Below are 26,384 nucleotides of genomic sequence, written 5' to 3' on the forward strand. Positions count from 1 at the left end.
ATGGATTTGACAATGTTAGCTAATATTATTGTCGAGGGGTCAACTCAAGAAAGAAGTTGACACCTTTGTGAAATATAAAGATCAACAAGTTATTTGCCCCAAAATTAAATATTTAAAAATCTAAAACCATTTAAAATTTTCCAGAAGGCAGGACCCATGTCTGTTTACTTGGCTTTGTACAGCGTTAAGTAGAGCGACGAATATTTAAAACCATTACAAAATTTCTAAATAAATCAATAGAACCAATTCCAAAACTGTCTCAAAGCAAACTAAAAGGCTTATTTTTTTTATTGGAGAGACATTTATTGGAAACACTACTCAGTATCCACTGACTATAAAGTAAAAGGCATAGTGCTAAGTGTTGGAGTTAAAAATGTAAGATATAGTCCTTGCCCTTAAGGAACCTACAGTTTGAGAAAATGAACACATCTTGTCTTTCATTAAAAGAAATAACAATAAGTAGTTGTAAGACTAAAGGATAACAATAGCTAAAACCTATTAAGCACATATCAAGGCTATACTAAAACTTTTGACATCCTTTATTTCAATTAATCTGAAAATAACTCTGGGGCTGGTACCATTATTATCCCTATTTTGCAAACAAAACATGGAGGCATAGAGAGGGCCCTATACGTGGCTGGCCAAAGATAAAAAGCAAGTAGTCTTAAGACTAGAACCTATATACTTTAACTATTATTTCTCTTCTTAACATGCTTCTTTTTATAAAAACTAAGCGTTAAAAAAAAATACATACCTATTAATCTTTTCTTTAGACCACTAGGTGCTGTTGACAGAAATTCACTTTTATCATTGTTCTGTTTAAAAATAAAAAAGCAATATAGTTTAGTCAAATAATAATGAGGACATAGAAATTAATGATGGATCTAAGTGAAAGAGGCTAGAAAAGAAGAAAAATATTTTGTTTTCAGTAGACTACATTAGAACTAGATGAGCCTTGTTCCTAGAACTAGAAAACAATGACAAATGAATTTGTTGGACAAAAACAACAAAAACAATATAACAAAATCTAAAGGATTTCTACAGTGACTTTAGAAGTCATATTCCAGACATCTGTAAAGTATGTATGTACTCTTATTATTCTGTACCAAAAAAAAATCAGCCTTTTGAACCGCTTTTCACCCATCAGATTAGCAGAATATGTATTTTTTAAAGGTGATGATGAGTAAGCAAGGAAATGGGCACTCTTATGCATATGGCAATAGGCCTTTTTAACGTGCTGGAAATTTGTTGGTGTTAAAGTATTCTGAGAGGAGAAGAGACAGATTTATACTTGCTGTTTCTGTATTTTAAAATTTTTAAACATTTTTAAAAAGTGTAAGTTATGTATTTTTTTCACTGAATATAATACTTCAACACCATGACATTTCTAGTACATTAAAATGTCCACTGTTGTTTACATATTAATTTTTAATGGCACCAATAAAAAGAAAATATCTTTGTTTTGGGGCAATATGAAAATATGACAAAATATTTAAGTCTGCTGTCTTGTGACAGGTTGTTGGTGCTAGTTACAAATGTTAATAAATTTCAATTTGGGATATTAAGAATAGTACTATAATAATTGAGCTATCCCAATGGGTATATGAAGTATATTACATTATGTTTCAAACTTTTTTGATCTAGATCCACAAAAACTTTTTTTTACATTTTGCCGTCATGATTCAGTACATGTGTATATATAACTGAAACAAATTATAATAAAATAATACTTACAAAACAGAAATTTTCTATTTTATTCTATTTCATTTTTTAAACTGCAGGTCATGTGCTACTAAATTGCTTTTAAGATTGACAGATGTGACAACCTGCGTCCATATAGATTAATTATCAGGTCTGAGAACACTTGTGTCAAAATAACCGTTTCAGAAAATTCTTTCTCAAAAAGATAAGGCTATAAACTAATAAATAACTTCACTGTTTGTTACAGAAAAAATTGCAAAGTAATTTATCCCAACAGTTTGCTCATTTGGGCAACCCTGTTCTCTGACCAGGACAACAGATTACTCACCAGGGCAAAACAGTTTGCGTATCAAACAACAGTTTACTTACTAAGACTTAGTTCAAGACCTTCTCACTGTCCACCAATCCTAAAATGTTATATCATGAATTTTGTCTAATACACATCAGTTCCCCATCTTGATAGACATGACTTAAACCTCTTCAGTCCAGATCCCCAAGCCCTATACATATTGGTTCCTGAACTTCCCCATCTAAGATAGTGCTTTAAGGCTGTCATAAGGATGCTTCCTTATTGTGGTAGGTAAATAGCTTGGATTAACAGGTTTTCTGATGGTCCCTTTGGGAATTGAGATGATCTACTAACGTACTGTGATCCACAACTTGAAAAAGAACTTACTAATAATATACCTAAATTATTGACTGGATTATGGGAATGAGTTTTATTCTTTTATTGTGATACCATATACAAGATATAATACAGGAAAGAAGCATTATTAAAGATAAAGGAGGCTCTGACATGTCTAACCCCACATCTACATAACCTAAATAGAACATTCCTGCAGAGGCTGTAACCATGTCCCTGAATGTCTATATTCACATTCTTATAAAGGGTTCCCTGAACTTAGCCTGTATACAAGTCCAGGTATGTCTAAATCCATAGCCACCCAGACCTGGACACACTCACCACTTACATACTCATAGTCCTGGATTCATCTTTGCCCCTCTGGGCTTGCCCTCATCCAGGCAGGGCCACTTGACAAGGCATAATGGAAAAACAAAACCACAAAACACAAAGGAAAGGATAAAAACTGTCAATTCCTTTGAGCTACCCTGGAATGAATTTACCAAAGCTTAGTTTTCAAATGTAAATCATAAAAGGATAGACTAATAGAGTTAACGGATCTTGGGAACAATCCACCAAGAAACAACAGAACATTATATACAAAAGCAAAACAAGGGCTAGCCAGGTGGCTCAGGTGGTTGGAGCGCCGCGCTCCTAACCAACCGCCCCTAACCGCTGAGGTCACCGGTTCGATTCCCACATGGGCTAGTGAGCTGTGCCCTCTACAGCTAAGATTGTGAACAACAGCTCTCCCTGGAGCTGGGCTGCTGTGACCTGCTGTGGGCTACCATGTGCTGCCAGGAGCAGCCAGTGGCCACACTGGCCGGCAGCCATTGCAGGCTGCTGTGAGTGGCCAACCAGCGACCTGACTACCTCAAGCCGGATGGAGCGCAAGGCTAATACCAGCATGAGCCAGGGAGTTGTGTCCCACACAGCTAGACTAAGAAACAACGGCTTGAATGGGGGCAGAAGAAGGGGGGAAAAAAAGGGCAAAATAAAACCATAAAATTTCCAGGCCAATTCCACTAAGATGAAAATACCCACGGATAGTTCTGACACAGAAAAGGCATGACAGTTGGGTCCAAAAGACCCAACTTCATTTTCTCCTTCCTAATTAGGTGAAGTAAGGCAAGTCACTTCACCTCTCTGAACCTCAGATTCTTCATCTATAAGTTAGGTATTAAATTGGCAAATACCTGTAAATTATAAAGCACTATATGAGACAAAATTGATATTTTTCGTGACGTCTTACACTAAAGTAACACTAAGGTTAACACTAAGGTTTTTACTTGTTTTTAGTCAATTACTTACCTTCAACTGAATCTTGTCTGAAGTCGAATGTCCTAAAGAATGAAACAAAACCCATTACTTACTATGAGTACTTCACTTTTTGTCAGTCTAGTTTCATTAAAAGCAAAGTTGCAGTTTCTACTCAGAAGCCACAATATATTATTGAATTCTCAGTTAATTGCATCTCCAAAAGAGGCTTAACTGTCACTATTAATTATTTAATATGATTAGTGACAGCTATGTCCTGCATTTCTGTAGCATTGATATAACAAGAAAAAATGGAGCCCTTCCCACTGTTCATTATTTAAAAAGTACACTGTTTAACCTAATTGGAATGAATCATTCAAAAACAACTGCTCCACAGTTTTCAACAAACTATAAGATAAGACTTTCAAACCCCCAAAGCCCTATTTCAAATATTTGCCAAAGCAAATCTTCTATGAATATTTGGCTAACTCAAGCAAATGACAACAGTATTTTAAGATTGCTTCTAGTTGGCCCTGTCAATTTGCACGACTTCAACTAGCACAGATCTTTTCCCTTTATTGATAGGTAAATATAGGTATACAAAGGCACACTGGTTAGGGTATTAACTACATTTTGTTGAAGGAATTTTCAGAACAGAAAAGAATATATAAAAATTCACTTATGAGAAGGAAAAAAAAGTAAACTTTTTAACTATTTTGAAGTTACAATACTATAACTTGAAGCAACTATGAAAACTCTCTTCAAAGAACTGATGTAAATTCTTACCCTTGCTACATTGAGGAATGTTAGTCATAATTTCAGGATTATTCTTCAAATTGAATGATACATTTTTTCTTGGGGTTTTTGCTAGTTCTGAAGCTATAAACAAAAAAAGAAATATATAAAAGACCTTTTAATGGACAACAGTAGATTAAGAGGGGAAAAAGACTTATTTTACTTAAATTCTTAAAAAACAAACAAAACCTGCCTACTACTATTATCAGAAAGATAAACAAACCTACCCATATTAAGAGTACTACTACTTTCACCTTTATTCTCTGTTACAAGCATCTTCTAGTCTTCCTGCAATTATCCACACTACTCTCAAAAAAAATACAATAAAGAACTAACTTTGACCTTACTGCTTTCTCTAATTATCATATACTCTGTCTCTTCTCCACTGGCAAGCTTATTCCATTTCTTTACCATATTAACTTGAGGCACATCTTTGTTAGAAAGAATAGTGAGAAAGTGAGATCTAAAGTCAGTGAAAATTGTGTATTTTTTAAATTGTATCTCCCCTTAAATGCAGATTTTATTTCATTTCTATACATATGAATAATGTATAAAATAAATATAGTACTGAAAAGATGGCTGTTTCTTCAATTGAGCATCCGATAAAATAGTTGGCTGCTAAACAGAAGGGGCCATTTTAAATGAAAAATAAAACCTTTATCTTTAAAGATGTTCACATTCTCACACTGTGAGAGGCATGTGGCAAATGAGCCTCATGAAGGAATAGATTTACATTTGCCAAGTTAACAGACACTGGAACACTGTTCATTGAGAAGAAAGGTACACATTATTTAAGTTATCTCCCTCTTTAAAAACAAAAAATAAGAGAAAATATAGTTGAATTTGTGTAAGTTAAAGCCACCTTACCGACTCAAACTCTTTCTAATCTATTTCCCAGCTTTATTCTCCGATCTTGAAGCTGACTCAAGCGACTCATGAAGAGTACCAACAAGTGCACTGCCTTCTTTTTTCTTAACCTCCGTGGTCCTCTGTACCATTCACTAGAGATTTTTTAATCTTTCTTTGAAACTACTCTTCCATTTGGTTCTATGACATTATCCTGGTGCCCTGGCTACTGTTGGTAGTCACTCCATCTCTTTTTCACAGTCCTCATCTTTCCCAAAAGTCTACCCCTGTAGGTATGACTAAAGTTCATGTCTTGGTCTTCTCTTTTCACGAGAACAATATACCGTTTTTAGATGAAAGGCTGCTGGTCCACAACATAGGGAAAAAATTTCACATCAACAAAAAGTCACATAAGAACAAAGTAACTTAGCTGAGATCATTTTGGTTTTATATTAAAACATAAAAATTATCTGCTTTTAAATAACTATTAAACTACAAAAGGAGAAAGGAAGAAAAAGGAAGAGGTGAAGAGGAAAAAGAACAAGATAGTATAACCCACATATGGTTATTGATACTCTAATAATAAAAAATTGGGGCATATATTTGTCATTTTCATTTTTCTAGTAATTCATTTGTATTGTATTTTACAAAACTGATCTGCAACATATTGGAAATTTTAAAATAAAATACCTCTTTGCCCAATGATAGCTTCTCATTAGGTTATGATCTGATACTATTTAACCAATATATTTTCAATTTCCCTAAAGTCATCTTTCTCCAAGTTGAATGAAATTCTCACCCTCCTTTCTACTTGGTAATTCCGCCTTTGCTCTGTGTTTGCATTTACTTACTCATCCTGGACATGTTTTCTGTATTTTACAAAGCCTTTCCAATCTAACCCCTAGTCTATTTCTAGCCCTATATCATAGTTAGTCCAATTACATTTAATCATCATTTATATGCAGTAATGTATGATTTTCTGGCAGACCTTAAGTTATTTAAAAATATTAAGGCATTCTATTTTATTGACATATTTAGATGTAAATTAGTAATTAGCATTTAGATTATAATTAGCAGTAATACTTATGCATCATAACTAAACAGAGGTCCTAACTAAACACAGATTTTGGAAAATATAATCAGTCTAAAGTTATCCAGATAATTATCTTTTCATGATTGTATATTTCTTTCAGACGCGAGGAAAGAAATGCACACCATTTAAGTTTCTTACAGCACATACAGATATAAGACACATATCATCATAGTTATGTGCATGGTTCATGATCTACTTGGAGAACTACTTGATTATTTCTCTGGGGTTCCACTCTTCTTTTCACTATTAGTTCTCCTTCTTCTCCAGCATTCTCTGTCCTGCTTCATTGTCCTAGGGCTTCATTTTGGTCTTGGAGTCTATCTGATCTTTCCTCTAATAATTAATTACAATTAGCATTTCGTCTCCGGTTTCCCAGAGATCCTACATAGAACTCAGTCATTTTTACCGATTGAAAAACTTTTAATTTCTTGATGTAGATAAGAAACACATTAATTAATGTAAGTGATTGCATGTACCATGTTAGATTCAAAATTAATGATGTATTTAATATTACACCTTTCAGAAAAACTGAATTCTGCAAATGACTGAATCATATTATGTTCAGAAACGCAGGTCTTATAATTACTTCTTATATGTACTTCATCAGTGTCAACACTTAACAAGAATGATTTTCACTTGACCTTGAACATTTACATGGTCATTGGCTAGAATAAGTGCATAAAAATATACCACTTAAGAAATATACGTAGGTGCTTTACAACTGTAGATTATAAGCCCTCTTATACAACCATTACATTTTAGGTAGCTAATTATTATTTCCATTGCTCTTGACTTTTGGTACTCCCAAACCTTCATATGCTGATGGATGCCCTTACTTTTCAAAGTGCTTTCACATGTTCTTTCCTTTCCTCAAGGATTTCAAAAATGATGACCCCTTAATACCACAGGATCCAAATACAGTGCCATCTGAATTTTTTAAAAGAATCGATACTTTAATTTTAATGTTATATGTAATTTATTATAATTAAGTTTTCTGAAAATCTGGAATTCATGTGTAATTGGTATAAGTGGTAACTTGGGTAAGAGAAATGTTAGAACAACCCATTCTTAACAATTTTTTATAAATAGTTTTCTATAATACAAACATTTTTCTACATACAGTGTAAAATTCTTATTCAATAAATTCAGAATGTCTGTGTGACTTAAGTCCCTCATTTACTTAACAAATGACTGGTGAGAACCTATGCTAGATGTGGGAAGAAAGGAAGACAGGGTTTCTACTATGAGAAGCTTTTTTTTTAAATTAGTTTCAGGTATACAAAAGAATGTACAGTTAAGATATTTACATCCCTCACAAAGTGATAACCTCCTGACCCCTAGTCTACTATCCCTCTAAGAGAGGCTTTTAACCTACCTGAGAAAAGAAGACAGCTGAGCATGAAAAAAAAAAAAAAATGCCTTTAAGTATGCTTGATAATTTAATATAAAATGATGTCCCTCGTCATTCTTTTAGGGAATGCAATGGGATGATAACTGTGGGGAATGTGGTTAAATATACCTTCTTAGAAAAGTTGAATAGTGTTTAAAGAAATCAGAAAAGCAACATACCTAATTTAGCCATCTTTTCAGAGTGTTTCCTGTTCTGAAAAGAATAAACTTTATTCCCACCATCTGTAGCAGAGCCATTTTTCAAAGATTCTGAAAGAGAATATATAACTTATAAAATACAAAAAACATATTATTCACAGATATACACATACATTATTTTTAAAGCCCACTAAAAAAACCCCTCCAGACTAGAGGGATATGTATAGATGTTGCCACTGAGGAGGAAAAACAGAGCGACTTTATTAGTTGTTTCCTTCTTCTAGCAAACATGCAAAGTACAATTGCTAATTAAGGTTGAGATTTAAACAGCTGTTACATGGTAGAAGCTCTCTAACTCTCCATTAAGACCTTGACTTAATTCTATTCTTTAATCTTCCCTTTAAATAACAACTGCTACTTAACATACTGGACACTCATGGCTAGTAGCCTACTCTCTAACACACCAATTCTCAAAGTGGTCTGGGAGGTCTCCAAGGTCCATCAGGCCAAAACTATTTCATAACAACACACTCACATTTGACTTTCTGACTCTCAATCAAGAGTGTATAATGAAGTATTCCAGAGACTACAAAATGTGTGATGACATCACCACCTTGTTGGCTACTGGAATGTATGGAAGCAGAGATGAAACTCCAGCTGTCTTCTATTACACCAGACATTAAAGAGATTTGTAAAAATGTAAAACAATGCCCTCTTCACTAATTTTTTTTTGAAATAGTTGTTTTTCAGCTAAATAGGAGATTTAATTTAACAGGTAATGTGTTTTTAATTATTACAAAAGTGCCAAACTTTTCCAAAGTCAGTATTTGTGCTCCTTATTGAGAGTTCCCATTGATCTGTATATGCACGAACTTGGTATTATCCAAAATCCTTAATTTTTACCAATCTAGTGGTTGTAAAATGAGCCTCATGGGGAGAGGTATTTTAATTTGCCTTTCCTTAATCACTAAGAAAGTCGAACATCTTCTTCTCTATCCTGTGACTTGTCTCTCAGTTCTTTATGGTGTCATCTGATAAACAGAAGTACTGAATTTTTAAGACTTTATGTTTTAGAGCAGTTTTAGGTTTACAGTCAACTTGAGTGAAAGGTACAAAAATTTCCTACAGGAACAAATGATCTCCAATGCTACCTCTGTCATATATCCAGTTTCCACATATGTGTGAGTGTGTTTATGGGTTAACTTGTTACTGCAATTATGCAACCCAATTAACTGTCTGGCACACAGACAAAATATAAATTTAAAGTAGTTTCTATGTAAACTGAATTTAATACGTTAGAAAGACTTGATAAAAGCTATTAACTAGAACAATTGGTTTCAAATTAGGTATTGATGAGAAACCATAAAATATTTAAGAAATAATTTGAAAAAAGCAGAAAGGCACAATGGCTCAGATTGCATCAAAAGTCTTTAAATAAAAATAAAAATAAAAATAAAAAAAGTCTTTAAATGATTACCCTAATGGAAAGAAATGAAACCTGAAATCCTAGATGATGCATTATGGACTTCTGGTCTTTAAATAAACACCAAGACAAACCAAGAAGTTTTTCAACCAGCTGCTGACTTCTGGCAAACATATTCAAAGGAAAGACTCCGGTGCGTGTGTACACACACACATATACACATGTTTATAAGTAAAACAAAATGTTGAGAGTATATAAATTATTTTTATGATTTCCTGATTCTGATATTTTGATTGACCAATTAACAATGGTTCTAATCACACTGGCCAAGAGAGCTTTACATTATATATAAAACTTTTAAATAATTTTTAAATTACTTAAAATACACAATACAAAAAAGCTATGAATACATAATTCACAGAAGAAATTAAAGTGGCTAATACACATAAGAAAAAATGTTTAATGCTGATAAGGGACCTTAATACTAGTTAATATTATCTTCTTAGAAAGCAATTTGGCAATATGTATGCGCTATAAAGTTCATGCACTTTCACCAGTAATTCCACTTCTAGGAGTTTCTAATAAAGAAATAAGAGATCTACACAAAGATTTATGTCCAAGGGTAATAATCACTACTGCATTAGTTACAATAAAAAGTTAGAAACAACCTGAAAGTCTAATAGAGGAAAATACATTATTTATAGATTAGAATGCAGTATTACTCAGTAAAGTTCTTTCTGTCCAGACTATAATCTCTAAGAATTAAACAGAATGTTAAATTTAAAAGGAAGTAATACTACCACTGCATACCCATTATGCTAGTTATTATGAAAAACAAAAAAACAACAACAAGTGTTGGTGAGGCTATAGAGAAATTGAAACCCTGTGCACTGTTGGTACAAATGTAAATTGCTATAGTCACTGTGGAGAATTGTATGGCAGATCCTCAAAAAATTAAAAAATAGAATCACCATGTGATCCAGTAATTCCATTTCTGGGAATACATCCAAAAGAATTCACATCAGGGTCTCAAAGAGATACTTGTACATGCATGTTTATAGCAGCATTATTCACAATAGTCAAAAGGTCAAAGCAACCCAAATGTCGATTGACAGATAAATGGATAAACAAAATGTGGTATATACATACAATGCAATATAATTTATTCCTCAAACTGGAAAGTCTGACACATGCTACAATATGGATGAATCTTGAAGATATGCTAAGTGAAATAAGCCAGTCACAGAAAGACAAATATTGTATGATTGCACTTATATGAGGTACCTACAGTAGTCAAATTCATAGAGAAATAAAGTAGAATGGTAGTTGCCAGACTCTAGGGGGACTGGGGAGTTATTTAATGGGTACAGAATTTCGGTTTTGTAAGATGAAAAGAGTTCTGGAGATTGGATGCAAAATAATGTGAATGTACTTAATATTGAACTATACAGTTAAAAATGGTTAAGATGATAAATTTTGTTATGCACATTTTACAATTTTTAAAAATAGATTAAAAAACAAAGCAAGTGTTCAAAAGAAGCACTGATAAGACAAACTGTTCTTATATTTAATGCCTGAGAGCACGTAGCATATCCATGCAATGATTTTTCTCTAGATAGGATGCATTTTAGATGATGAGAATTATGCCAGACATGTCAAGATGTGTTGCTTATAAGAAACAGCTTACACTTCAACAGTAAGTAAAGGGATTAATTAGTAAAGTATTTAAAGGTCCTTGTTGAAAAGTTATTTTCTTTTTTAACGATTCCTAAAGATTTTTTGTCAAATGGCCCTCTGTTTTAAAAACAATACTTGTTTTCTGTTTATAATAAAAGACTAGACAGAAGCCTATTATTCAATATCTAAATTAATCAAGATTAAAGACTGCGATAGACATCACTATTTCTTCTCTGGAAAAAAAAGTTAAAAAGAAAACTCTCTTTTTTACACCATATCTGGAATACCACTCTCTACCCCCAAACATATTTTGGCAAACAAGACAAAAAACAAATCAAAACAAGAGTCACATCTGCAAGACTTAACTATAAGTGACAAGCTCCTCTGTTGTACATGCTTATAGCCAAATGAACAGCTCCACTTCCCAGACTCAACAGACTGTTGATACAGCTCGTGTATGAATGCATATACAGAGAGATAGAAGATACACACCAAATTGTTAATAGTTCCATGTTCTTTAAAGCATGCATTCTCAACAGGAACAATATTGCTCCTCATGGAATGAAAATTGGCTCTTGGTGGGAGGGGGCGTGTGAAAAACATCTTAGATATTACAATGGTCTATGGTGCTCCAAAGGGTCATAGTACATAAACAGATATATAACATATATGTAGTATTAAAATTTCATGGATGGGGGTGATTAAGAGAAAATGTCTAAAAAGGCTCCTTCAGGGGATGATTAAAAAAAAAAACGGTCGAGAAACACTGCTCTAAGGCAAAACTTCGCAACCAGTATACAGAAATTAAAGGTATGGGTTAAGAGATGTGCTGAATACTGATCCTATTAGGCCTTTGAGGATGCCAGTCAGGGCCTGCAGAGAGGGTGGGAATAGGGTTCAGAAGCCCTAGAGTTTCATTTGCCCCTAGTTTGGAGCATTCTCCTCCATTGATTCCAGTGTGCCTCCAAATATTATTTGCTGTGGGTGCTATTAGGTGAAAAAGGTAGAAAGCACTGAGTTTCTACTACAAATATGTATTACTTTTACAATAAGAAACAATTTTTAAGAAAATATTATTTTTTTCTTAACTATTGCTTTCAACCTCTTCTTAGGTCTAGCATAACAGGTCGTCAAGAATCCAAAGCTCTATTTAGAGTATGCCCTAAAAATGTCAACATTCTGGTTGGGAACTTTTCAGAGAATCTACCCTGCCCACTAAGCCTATTGAGAGACAGTGGTCACTTTTCGTATCATGTCATTTAACACTGGAACAAAACCAAAAGCATTATGATTCAAGAAGTGACAGAAAGGTCAGGAGTAGTCATGATGGCCATTTATAAGCTAAGTCTGAGAGAGTAAAAAATATGTACATGAGGGAGCTAGGTGGCAAAGAGAGAACAGAACAGATTCAAGAGACGACATGAGGGGAACTAGGAGATCTGTGAAAGCCAAGTCTCTCAGTTTTTAATGTGGTCCCAGCTCCAATATTCCTAGTGCCCAACAATAGTGATTTCGTTCCTTGACCTTTATTTTTAAACCAACTTGAGTAGAACTGTGCTCCTTGCACCCTAATATAATTTGTGCTCCTTAAGTCCCAACTAAAATATAATTCAACCCTACGAAATTTTGAGTATAATTTGGCAGGAATCTGGCATACCTAGGTTGGAACAACATTATTTCTTAGAATGTTCCTTTTAACTATTTCTGTAAAGAAGATAAAGGTATTAATGAAATTACTTACTTTAAGAAAGTATTCCAAATTAGTTAAAAATATAAATATCTTAGAAATGACTTTAGAGTGGCTAGTCTGCAGAATCTTTCTAAAAATAATTAAGTGCAGGACTGGTTGTAAAAAAAAAAAAAAAAAAAGAACTGCAAAGAAAAATCCTGTAGGAGATGGATGTTGGTGATGGTAGCACAATATTATGAATGTATTTAATACAACTGAACTGTACACTTAAAAATGGTAAAAAATGGGGCCAGCCTGGTGGCTCAGGTGGTTGGAGCTCCGTGCTCCTAACTCCGAAGGCTGCCGGTTCGAGTCCCACACGGGCCAGTGGGCTCTCAACCACAGGGTTGCCGGTTCAACTCCTCGAGTCCCACAAGGGATGGTGGGCTGCGCCCCCTGCAACTAGCAATGGCAACTGGACCTGGAGCTGAGCTGCACCCTCCACAACTAAGACTGAAAGGACAACAACTTGAAGCTGAACGGCACTCTCCACAACTAAGATTGAAAGGACAACAACTTGACTTGGAAAAAAGTCCTGGAAGTACACACTGTTCCCCAATAAAGTCCTGTTCCCCTTTCCCAATAAAATCTTAAAAAAAAAAAAAAATGGTAATGAGAAAAAAATGGTAAATTTCATGTTATGTGTATTTACAATAAAAAAAAATTAGAAAAAAATACTATAGCACCTATGAGACTACTTTTATTAGATATCCTGCTAAGTAATTTGGGCTATTAGCAGAAATATGAGTGTACATTCCCCTTCCCTCCCCAAATACCTTGAACATTTTGTCCTAAAACTTGCACGCAGTTCTGATCTTTTAAGACTTCCTGGTCATCATCCTCCAAGTCATATTCTGGCTTCTTTATTATTTTTTTTGTGTTGACCAAAAGTTGAGGTCGCTCCTTTTTTAATTTAACTCCTATAGGAACATTCAAAGAATTAGAATATGACAGGTATAAATTCTTTCTAAACATTACATTTAAATAAGTAGACAAACTGTACTACTTATATTGTCATTACTTCAAAGATGGAAAAAAATCCAGTTTTCTCTTTGATTCATGTACAGACCACTCTTCCATAGTTTATACAACTAAGTTAAAAACAAAAAACAAAAAATTTGAAAGTATATATTTTTGGAGATCAAAATAATTACACATTTTAATTACAATGGTTAGTTATTTACCACTACTACTGAGCATTTCATTTTAGATTGGGCTTTATTATTTTTAATTTTCAACAAAGTTTGAAAGGAATAAATTAAAAATTAAAGCAGTTTTTATTTACAGTCCTACTAGATCAAATACTTTATGCTATATGTTCAAAATAAAAGATTAGAATATTTTAAAAAGTGACATAATCATTACAAAGGTATCTCTTCAATTGTGTAATCACTCAGTACCTCCTTCTCTATCAAGAATGTGATTAAGAACATCATCATCTCCAACAAACTGAACCTCCAGCATCTTGTTTTCCATTACTTCCAGTTTATTCGTCATTGCCAACCTAAACAGAGCAATAAAACACTCAAAAGTAATGAAAAATTCTTCTCAACAGCCAAATAAAGTAAACATTCACATAATGAATACATATATTTGTATAACATTTTAAAAAGTCTTTTTTAAGTATGAAAAATATACATAATTGTATTAATATCATGTTTTTAATAATAGGTAACAATTCTTTATCTGAAAAATGAAAGAGGTGTCTGAGATTTGGAAAAAGCCAAATCCAATCAAGACAACTAAAATGTAATAAGAAAACAATTCTGCCCATAAAGAAAGCTCTAACCAATCTACAGAGTAACAACAGTACTAGAAAAGGAATGGTTAATGCATGAGTTTAGAAAATGGGAAACCAAACAAAGAATGATGGTTTGGTGGTTTTAAATATCTGCTCACTAGAAAGATACAGCCCATTTGCAAGTATGTGTATTGCAAATGGTGTACCAAGTATGGATCCAATAATCCTCAAGCACCTCCCTTTACTATTATTGCATGCTTACCAAACAACTTTACAAATATGAATATGGCGTTCTTGGTAACTAAATAGTAAGCACAAATTTTTCCAGTACTTCAGAGTCAGTTCTTCACTGAACAAACTTGAGTTTGGCAGGCAAAAGCTTAATCAACCCTGGCTACTCTGACAAAATTTAGCTGCGGAACTAATAATACTAATAGCCTCAAATTAATTAATGATGAGTCCGACTAGGTGCCAGCTAATCAGTTTACCCAAAAAATTCTTTTCTCTTTCAAAATCCTAGTTTTGCCTTTTCTCTTGACAAGAACTACGGACTGTGTCCCTCATGAGTCAGTTATTTCATGCAGATAACATACTAAGTGTTGCCAAGTTTTCTTTTGTAACTAGCACACTTAAATTATTTGTCTTAGTTTCCATTTACCTTTAAAGGTACTACACATTCTGCAGCTGGAAAATTCAGGTAGAGTCGCCTGTAATTGGAATAAGAACTCAGTGTCAGCTAATAGGAAAACAAAAGCAACCAAGGAAGTTCATTAACAAACAAGATGAAGAGATAAATGCAGTTCTTACAAAGCCAAAGGTATGATGGCATAGTAAAGGGCAAAATGACCACTGCCATTTTGGGCAGGAAACCTTAGAGACTAAGAAGATCTGGATGGGGGAGGGGAAAATGGGTAGAGGGAGGAAGCCAAAATTTGAGCACTTACTATGTGCTAGACACAGTTTTGAAAATTCTATGTGTATTCTCATTTAATCCTCACAATCATTCTATTAGGTTTATACTTTGTGTATAAAGATAACACTTCATCTCTAATTTATATGACCATTGTCAGGAGAACATATCCTTTTGGGTCATCTTTCTAGTCATGATACTACTTTTTATTATGGGAATTTAGGTATATTAGGGGAAAAGTTTAATGCATCTACATGACATATGTATAAAATAAACTTACAATTTCTTTATATCTATATAAAATAAAGCTTTTTGAGGGGCTGTTTGTCAGGCACTGTTTTAGGCACTTTTATGTATACCAGATTATTAAACCCTCAGATTCTTTGAGGTAATTATACACATACACACACACACACACACACACACACAGAGTATACGTCGGGGGTACTAAAAAAAATGTATACAAGTGGGCACTTGGTCAATGTTGCTCAGGCAGTAGTTTGCTGTAATCAGAAGTGTCTGGACGGTGATGGTAACCACTTTGAGCACCTCTAGTAATTGCAGAAGTCAAACGTGACTTGTATTCATCTTTTGTTATCGGTATATACTGAGCATTACAATTTTAATACAGTTTTCCTTTCTTAAAATGTGTATACATTTTTTGGCACCCTCTGTATATATAATTCTCCCTACTTATAGATGAGTAAACTAAGTTAAATATTAAATTACTCACCCAAATTTACACAATTAGAGGGAGTATTAGGGCCGAAATCCCAGTTTAACTAATTACAAAGTCCCCAATGATTCTATCACACTACACACTTCTCCTGCCACTTAATACAAATCTTTTATCTTAAATGCTTGTTTTGACCTCTGGAAACTATAACATGCTTAATCATTTTCCCACATGGCAGTTTAACTATCCAAAGACTTCTGTAGTTCCTCTAGGTTTCCAGTTCATTAGGTTAAACATCACTAGATCTACTAAACATACTGTTAAGAGCATGGCCAGATGCAGCATAATCTACATTATTTTAAATTATACACTGCTGTGTTCTACAAAGGATTTGAAGCCATGACAATAAGCAAATACAATAAAACAAGTGATAAACTATTAACACCAAGAAGGAGTCTGAATCAGGGAAAATATAAAGAAAAGCAGAAAATAAAATCATAGAAAGAATTCTGGCTTTAAGCTTCCTGGCAATCAAAGTGAACAAGAAGTAATGGTCAGTTACATAATTCTCATTAGCAAAAGTTCAGTAGTTTCTTCAGGGGGGGAAAAAAGATTTCAAGGAAAACTTAAAAACAAACATTCTAGACAACTGAGTTTTGTCCTAGGCAATTTCCCTATGTATTTTACATAAGAATTGACCAGACAGAGGCAGCCTGATTTAAATATTGTTTGTTGTCCAAGGCATTTATATGTCATTTCCTTTTCCAGATGTTAAGGCATCTATTATATAGCAGAGAATCTCCAAAGTGAAGAAATTTATGCAAAGACATGGGGGGGGCAGGGGAGGACTTTCCATTTTCTCCAAGAATTTCTGCAAAAACACTATCCAGCAATCATACAATAAAATGCAAATATTTAGTGACCATTTACTCTTCAAGGCACTGTTTTGGGTGCTTACTTTTAAGTGGACTCCTTTCAAGGAGTTAAGGCAATAGAGCAGCACTAAATGAGTGTTAACAGCAATACATCCTTTGAGAGCAAATAAAAGATTTACTGCAAATTTTAAAAACAATCCTTTTAAAAAGGGGGTATAGGTTAGTAAAAGTTAAGCACCGATTTTAATATTAGATAAACCTGGGTTCTGATCTTAATAACTGTGTGACTTTGGACAAAGTTGCGACGATTAAATAAAATCATGTACTTGGCATATGAAAATGCTAATGTTTCCTAGTATGGATATTTTTACTTTAAACTTCAGCTTAACCATACAGATCTCTTGTATGTCTCTTTATCTCATCTAACATTTAACAGAAAAACTGAATAAATGATGAATTAATTATATCGGTTTATTATGCAGTGGCATTATACAAAGTTGTAGGGCCATGTTATCTTTTTTCAGATTGCAATTTAACTAGGGGAAGGTGTGATAGTTCTTTTAGGATTTTAATGGTAAAACGACAAGTAATGCATCAACATCCTTTTAATTCAAAAAGCTCCACCAAAACAGCTTGGTTTATCAACATTTTATAACCATTGTCCCAGGGTGACTGTTCAGTTATCAGGGTTCATTTGGAGCTCCCAGGCTGGGATCACATCAAAGGGTTTCGCTCCAGTGGTAGTTCTGGGAGATCTCCTCTCCCAGGACACTTGACTTCGTTCGTTATGGATTTTTGCATTTGTCTCTTTATAATCACAAGGTTCTTTACGCCGGGAAACAACTATATTGGTAACAGGAATCCCTTGCACTGAGGCCTATCACAGCTGGACAGACAGGTGGTCTTTCCAAAGGGAGCCTTTCACCCCAACAAGTATTTACAGACTTCAGCCCGGGCCTCACGCCGCTGACCAATTAGCTGCGCTCCGCCAGCCAGGGGTCCTAGTGCCCTCGGCGGTTGGGGACAGCCTGGGGTGGTAAAAGAGGGAGGCGCAGAGACCTTGCCCCGAGCGCCGACGGGAATCCCGGGGATACGAGCGCCCCAGCTCGCCCGCGGAGCTGTGTGCATCAGGACTCACCTCACAAGCTTCGAGCTAAGCAGGAAAGGGAGGCAGGCTGCCCCGGTGCTCCACCACGCAGCACTAGGTTTCCACCTGGTGCGGCTCCAGCAGCTTGGCGCCTGCCCGACGCTACCCCGCTGAATGGTCGCGGCAGGGAAGGCGGCTTCGGCCCCGGGGGAGGCCAAATTCTTGGGAGCGGTGCCAGAGCAGGGTCGCTGAACCGCAGGGTCGACCAGGGGTGCCACGGAAGCCGGCGGGGGACGGGAGGCGTTTGCTGCACACCGAATCTCCCGCCCTGCTCAGAGGGCGGAGCCCCAGGAAACCAATAGGAAGTGAGGTCGGGCGAGAGCGATGGCTCTGCTGGCCAGCCAGTGCTAGCCTTCTAGCACCGCCCACCAAGAAACCTGAGGAAAACTAATCCCAAAGCGCTGGGGTTTGGGCCTTTCCTTTCCTCTTTCCGTTTCCGGGGAAGGGAGAAGGAAATATTGGATAGATCCGAGGAAGTTTGCGGTGGTGTAGCGGGCTGAGCGGTCTATCTTGAGGCAATTTTAAGTGTTCATTGGTTTCTCTAGAAAAAGATAATGGGCATGAATTCGCGTTCTCTCTCTACAGTGTCAGTAGCAGATACCTCAGCAAACAATTTCTACCCAAAGATTTTACGATATCAATTTGATTTCAGTCATGCTCAGGAGAGAAAAAGTGACTATTTCTGAACATCTCGGAATAAAAGAGAATACGGTAGCCAGAACCTACTTTATCTCCAGGATTTTTTTGTACCAGGGATGATGAGGCCCTTAGAAAGCTCACCCTAATTAGTAGTGGAAGATTTGGCAGAGTAAGCCTTAAAAAATGTACACATAATAATTCAAATTCTGGGAACCTAGCTTTAAAATATAATCTGTAATACAGAAAGTAATACAATGTGCATAAACCCATGATTTATAACAGTTGTAAATAAACTAAATGTCTATAGATCTCTTAAACTCCTGTGATTATTTTATTTTGAGGAAATGGGGAAAGGCTATGTTTGGAGAAATCCCTACTGAATATTGTAGACAATGAAGAATATGTTTGAATGTAATAGTGTTTTTAGTTAAATTATACGATTCAGAACTTAAGGCTGTACTGGTCAGCATAACCTGGCCATAAATAAAAGTTTTCATTCCAAAAATATTAAACATTGTTCCCTAAGATAAAGTGTCAAAAGTGATTGGCCCATCAAGTGAGTCTCAGGAGCAGTCAGTCCCACCTTTCTAATGTTATCATCTTGAACAAAATGATGGCTGTTTCTGTGGATTATATCCAGCCTATTTGAATTATGGCCCAGAGCCAAATATAAATATTTCAAGGCCCTAAACTTGACTTTTTACCCTCTCCCATGTAGTTTAAAAATAACATTAAATCCTAAAATAATTGCAAATAAATCCAGCAAAATTCTGACTTCATCCCAAACTACCTGGCAGCTTTTTTCCGGGGTGTTGGGGGCAAGATCCTGTAAAATATTTTATAGTTTTATATTTGGCAGGCTCCTCTGCTTTATTATGGTCTAAACCAGCTTTTCTCAACTGAGGTTCCTCCTATGAACCACAGAATGACTATTTTCTCATTTTTCCTGAGAATGGTACATAATTAAGGATAGCACACAAGAACCATTGTATACATATAGGAGAAAAGTTGATTTATAACTATAGATGCTTAGGGTATTAGGGCTCGATTCATTCATGGATTTAGTTTGCCTATTAGTAATCTAGCTCTACTGAGATCCAATCCCCCTTCTTTCCCATCCCCCACAGGGGCCTTGGCCTTGGGATAGGGCACATGTACTAATAATTGAGAACAGTCAACAAACACTGTGAAACAGTATCTTATGATGGTTAAGTGTACAAGTCCATGAGCCTGAGTGGGTTCCATTCCAGCTCTACTACTTACTAGCTCTGTGACCCTGGACAGACGAAATTTCCTTTTCTCATAAAAGGAGAGTAATAGCACTTACCGGACACTGTTGTATTAATTGAATATTGAATTAATACATTTTCTTCCTAAAGTGTTTAGAACAGTGCCTGGCACATCCTAGCACCCAATAAATGTTAGCTATTGGCTAATTCATGTAGGAAGAATCTTTGGACCATAAAATATTGTGATCTGGACCAGAATTGTATGTGTGTAGAGGGATAGTGTCTCCACTATCTTATTAATATTCACTATTTTAGTATATCTTAATGACTTTTCCTTTTGTACTTTCTCTGTATTTTTCTAAGGTTTTCAAAACAAGCAACGTTACATTTTTAATAAAAGGAAAAAATTGGAACTGTCAACTGGTGAATCTCATCTTTCCTAACTAATGTGGATCCAGAGCCAAGTAGGAAAAAACAGGCTTGATGAGTTGATTTAAACCCTTCTCTTCAGGAACTGCTGCTAATCCCTAACAGTGATTTTGGATTAAGTCATAATAAACAAGATATAAAGAAACCTAATGTCCTTTGTATTGCTTGAATCTGAATAAAAGGAAGAAGCCTTGGTCCATAAATAAGGAATAATAGCCATTGGAAAAAAGTAAAAGAGAAATTTTTCTAGGAAGCTCCTGAAAAGGGAAAGGAGAAGGGCCCGGGTTTAGCCCTTCATCAAACCCATGTTCCAGGGGAAGGCTAAAGTTTACTTTAGAAAACACAGTGTGTGAAAGCTGAAAACACTTAATGATTAGAGAAAACTAGCTGGTAAGTGTGAGGAAACAGGCACTTTCAAAATACACTGCTGGAGAGTGTGTAGGTAGTACTGCTAATAATAATGGCTCCTCTTTATACAGGACCCAGGAAAGAAAATTTTCTAACATCTCACTATTACCCCTGAGAAATTGATTTGTTTTATCTTAAGGATATCTGAAAATCAAATGATCAATCTTACTTATCTGCATTTAGGTGCTTCACAGTTCGGAGATAAATTTGTGTCTTAACATACAGAAATATATGGCACATATTTTATGTATTAATTTCACTTCTACCTTCATGTTATTTCTTACTTATTTTATGGTACTATATGTAGTTTTATAGATTGCCTTAATTAATTTTATAAACTGCCTTCATTTAATAGGGTGCCATATAAATAAAAGGTTCAGACATACATAAATAAAATGGCAGGCTTTGAAAAAAATGCAATGAAGGACCATTTTAAGGTATGAAATTTAGGAAAGATAAAATTAACTCAGGGAAATCCAGTCAAAAGCCAAATAAAGCTGTATTTTTATACTGTACAAAATAAAATTTACATTCTTAATGTAATTAGATACATCTAGGGGAAAATTACACATCTCTCAAGAAACACAATATTTAACATCTTAGATATGTTTCTGCATTGCAGACTGGTAATGAATTTTATACATCTTTATTTACAATACCTTAAAATATTGTTTCATCTCTGGCAGATATTTACAGGTCAACAGTGACTCTACATTTCACATTTCAACAATCAACAGCAGTACAGTTCAGAAAGACAGTTAAGATAATGGCTTACATGCACCAATAAATATGATCTTAAATGTGTGTTTGTTTTTCTTCAGCTCTGAAAAATATGAAGGTTTTCACTAGTCCTAGGCTGAAAGGACATCAGTCAATAGAGATCATACGTGTATTTTCTTCATGCCTATCCTATTTAAATTTTCACCAGCACTATTGTCTGAACGCTTTGGAAGTTTATATCAAGATACAGGTTGATGCTGATTTAAAAAAAAAAAAAAGAGCTGTCCTATACATTCTATATCCTTTTATGAAGTACACATGTGAAAGTGGGATATTTCCTATTTACTTGTCCATTTTGACAGATCAGACTACATAATGCTAAAGTAGTAAAAACCTTTCAGAAACTGTAGCTTAAGAGAGCCAATTAAGAGGAAAATAATGAAAATTATCTTTGCACGATAAATACTGTTTCACTTAACTAGTTAAACTGAATGTAAAGTCAGCATAATTTTTAGAATAAGAATAAAAAAGATTCACTATAAAGTAGTTGATGAACTTATTACAAATATTTTAAAACACATGGAGCATTGAGCATTATCTCTCAATTCAGTAAGGATGATAAAACCCACAAACCTACATTAGTTAATTGTTAAAAGGCCTATCATCTCTTTCCAAGGTCAATACATTCATTACTTTTTAACAACCTGCTGATATGAAAAAAATAATACACAGAACCTGTTTAGAACATCAGTTAATACACAATTATGTTTAATATTCTCCAAAACAATCATTATTTAATAGTTTAAGTAAATTTTTTAGTTTTTATTGGCCTATGTTTTTAAAACTGAGTATTTTAGCTTTTCTTAACCCAATTATGTTTTTCTGCAAAGAAAACAACACCCAGAGTGATCACGTGCATAAATTATGTAACAAACATACCATTTTAGCCCATATCATACTGATTAGAATTACCATTGTCCATGTGAAAAGGTGCATTTCCATAACTTCCCCCTCAATTTTACGTTCAAAAAGTCACAATATCATACAGCATACCAATTTTAGGAACTTCCCCGCTTTTTTATTCTACTAATAAATAGAGTCCTTGATTTGAGTTAACAAGACATGAAAATGTGCCATAGCAATAATACTTGGACTTAAAGATTAAAGGTTAAGACCTTTAATTGGTCCTTTTGTTGGAAGTGTAAATGTTGACACTTTACTGACGTAAGAAAACCTCAAATGGAATCTTGTAGGTAATGTATATGTATGCTCCAGATCAAAGAATATTTTAGTATATATTTCCCCCAAGGTAAGAAAGCAATCCTTTATGTTAAAGGGGCTTCATTCCTTAACAGTTAGGTATTTTAAAAATTATATTTGGTTAATACTTTTCTTTGGTAAATTTTGTAATCAATGAAGATGTAAAGACTTTCTTCTGATGTAAAATTAACAGAGCTGTTGACACTCAAACACAGCAAACCAGATTGATATCAATACCATAGTTGGGGATGAACTGCCCAATTTAGTTCATTTCTCTTTGAAAATACAAATAAAAGAACTTCTTTATTAAACCTACTTCCAGATACACAATTATTTAAAAAGACTCATTTCATTTATACTTTAAGCTACACCTAATTCTATTTTTTTGGTAAAATCTATATTAAATATAATAGCATAACAGCAGACATCTCAATGTGCCTTAATTTGTAAACATTTTCTCAAAATTCAGAAGCAAAACACAGAACTTACATTTCTGTACTACGCTGCCAGTTATTAACATTTCAAATCATTCCTAGCTTTCTAATGTGACCAATGGCTAAGAATACAAAAATACTAAAGAGACTGAAGTTACCAAACTTTTGTGGTTTTTATTGTCAGGTTTAGAAGGAATGTGCCTACACGGGCAGAAGAAGTTTGGGTGATGATGATTCCTCTAATTCTCATGGCTTGGGATCACCACACAAATTTCTGGCACCAATAAAAATCTAATATAGTTTAAGTGCACATTGGTTGACTCTATGAATAGTATTTCCTATGTATGGTCAGTTCCAGTATGATATACTCATTAGGTATACAATACAGGTAATACTAAAATTTATGTCTTACATTAATCAACATAATCACCTTGGCAATGGGAAATTGTACCAATCTAGTAACTCACTATGATTTTATTAGCACTGTTAACAATTTTACACTGCATTCCATTTTATAATCTGGCAAATATGTTAATATTTAAAGTTATCGATAATATCTAGTTGGTTTTCAAACAAGTTTCTAAAAAGCACTTTTTAAAAAATGAAAGTATTACAAATAAGTGTCTTAACCGACTTAGTGGTTTGAAACATGACAATAATCATTCAACTTGAAAGATAAAAACTATCATGTTCAGACTGTTTAACATTGCCATAGTATAGAAAAGTTGCTCTAAAATTCTTACAGATTTTCCAACCACTGGCATGACCTGTTAAACATTTTTAAACTGAAATACTGATTGAAAAAAATAAAACTTACTTTGTAATCCAAGATCAGAAATGGAGAGATCCTCCTTGCCAGGGTTTGTATAAATAGTGTACTACACCCTAAAGACACATACTAATCTTTTTTACTTACAAACATGCAGAGAATTAAACGAGACAACTGATTGTCAACAACTGAATTACTCAAAAACGGACCCACAAAAACCTCACAAAGTGAGGTAGGAAAAACACCCCACTTCGTCAAAATATTCACAAATATAGTGCAAACAAAACAATCTGACAGGAGTTATTCTCAGTATTCCAGTATCTAATAAATAATTATAATTAATTTAAAGCTACTAAGTGGAATTTGAGAATACAGGTTGGAAATACTGAGTTTATATAGCTGAGACTACCACATTTAAGACATTTCACATGGTATATACACTTTAAATGGCATGATGGTCACCACTCCATTACGGAATCATAAGCTTTGCACTACAAACCTTTTTCAATCACATAAGAAAATGTTTTTAATCTATCTGCTCTAAGCACAAGGAAGGTTCAATCTCTTTTGACATTAGAAACGAATGGAATCAAATTTAATCTTTGCAAAGACTGTGCACTCCATTGTGCAAAACTCCGTTGTGCAATATAATTAACTTGCCACCTAGGTGACTGTGAAAGCTGCCAGATTCAAAAAGTACTTTAAAAGAGCTAGAAACACTGATGAAAGCCATTTCATTGTGTTTATTTTTGCATTTAAATAAATTCCCAGCAATATAATTAACTATAAAATGGCAGCATACAACTCTTATGTGGAAGAAAATAGTAAGGCATAAATTAGAATAAGAAAAATGTATCTATCCTTATATCTGTGGTATAGGTACCTACATTTCCAACACTTTCCCATCTGTGTTTATTACTCTACAGTTTTTTCTGGATTTAATACTTAATGTGCTGTATTCACCAACTACTAGACCAGAACTGTACAGAAACTGCTGAAATGAAGTGTTACATAACACTTTCACCATAGTACAAGAAAAGGGGGGCAGTGGGGTGTTAACATGCATTTGATGGGAGATAGGAGTTTGATTCTGGCTCTGCTTCTTAGGTATGTGACTTTGATCACGTCACAAACTTTTTGAGCCTCAGTTTCCTGAGGATGGATATGGGGATGGGGGTATTAGGAGACTAGCAAGATTATCTCTAGGGTCTCTGCTAGCACAAAAATTCTGACTCTATAATAAATAGGCACAGAAGAATAACCAGAGGGGTAGGGGTCAGGATTTCAAATTAGAACCATTTCCCCTCCACCTTCTAAAATATTTTTATATTTAAAAATCTTATTTCTAAGTTAGCTTTTCACTTTATATTTTAGTTTGCTTTCTAGTAACATGATTTCAAACAAATGTCAGAGAAACGAGTTCCCAAAACCTTCAGATATTTCTTTGTATTTCTTAATCCAACCTGGTATAGATGTCATCAATCAAATTATTTTATTATAGAAAACAAGTATTTTCTCCCTATCTAGTTTTTCCATAGATGAGAGGACTTTTTTTTTGTTTTTTAATGGAAGTTAGGAAATACAAACCAAAAGGCTGTTAAAAGATAAAGTATGAATATTGCTGGCATATATTTGTAACACCTGTTGTGTCTCTGGCAACTATTTTAAATGCCAGTAAATAATGCAAATGAATATAAAAATTCTCTTAGAAAATTTGACTTATGGTTTGTTAAACTAACTCATTCCATTTTAACTATATCTTGCACAGGAAATCTGTTCTAAAATGCTGAATGCAAAGTTTGAACTAAATGAAATTTTTCTCCATTGGGGCCAAATCACATCACTTAAAAAGAATGGAACACAAAGGTTACAGGGTCATTCAATATCAATGGGTTATGTATACATACAAAAATGCATACGTATACACACACAGATAAATGAAATCCTCTAAATTTAAAGTTTTCAAAACCAACTTTTCAGATACAAGATTTTTAACAAACCAGCCAGATCTTATAATATTTATTACAGCTTTTGCTGTAATTTGGTATTATTTGGTATTTTTGTGTGTGTGCTTTAGCCAGAATCATGCTAGATTTAGATGCCAATAAATGCACAACTTGTTGAATTAAAAACAATCCTTCAGCCTCCGAAATCAACTCTGCATTTCTGCCATAAAAGTAACTGACCTTCAGCCATGGCTAAGCTCTTACTCCCTGGTAAGTACAATGTTCTTTTCCTTTCATACCTGAAACTTTGCTTTCCTTAGTATGTTACAGATCTTTACTCCTCATTTATTTTGGCTACTTTTTAATTCATTTATCTGGTATCTCCGTAGTTAAATTAGACAACGTAAAAGATACCTAAAATATGTCTTTGTGATATATACATATACACACCACACACACACACACACACACACACCCCAATAAATTTCTATTTGTCAACTTTTAGCTTTA

The 26,384-nt window shown here is 34.3% G+C and overlaps 1 protein-coding gene across 1 annotated transcript in view; it reads right to left on the reverse strand.

Moving 5' to 3' along the window:
- Positions 1-18,314, reverse strand: part of ORC2 (origin recognition complex subunit 2) — a 37,493-nt gene extending 19,179 nt beyond the window's left edge. The window contains exons 1-8 of the mRNA XM_019726767.2: positions 18,032-18,314; positions 15,091-15,139; positions 14,092-14,195; positions 13,468-13,611; positions 7,884-7,973; positions 4,367-4,459; positions 3,635-3,666; positions 755-815 (exon numbers count right to left, since the gene is read on the reverse strand). Of these exons, the coding sequence (XP_019582326.2) occupies positions 755-815; positions 3,635-3,666; positions 4,367-4,459; positions 7,884-7,973; positions 13,468-13,611; positions 14,092-14,188 (517 nt within the window). The 5' untranslated portion in view covers positions 14,189-14,195; positions 15,091-15,139; positions 18,032-18,314. The remainder of the gene's footprint in view (positions 1-754; positions 816-3,634; positions 3,667-4,366; positions 4,460-7,883; positions 7,974-13,467; positions 13,612-14,091; positions 14,196-15,090; positions 15,140-18,031) is intronic.
- Between the last annotated feature and the right edge of the window lie 8,070 nt (positions 18,315-26,384).

This window comes from Rhinolophus sinicus, linkage group LG01 (genome assembly GCF_036562045.2).
Source record: "Rhinolophus sinicus isolate RSC01 linkage group LG01, ASM3656204v1, whole genome shotgun sequence".
In the NCBI taxonomy this organism is placed as follows: domain Eukaryota; kingdom Metazoa; phylum Chordata; class Mammalia; order Chiroptera; family Rhinolophidae; genus Rhinolophus; species Rhinolophus sinicus.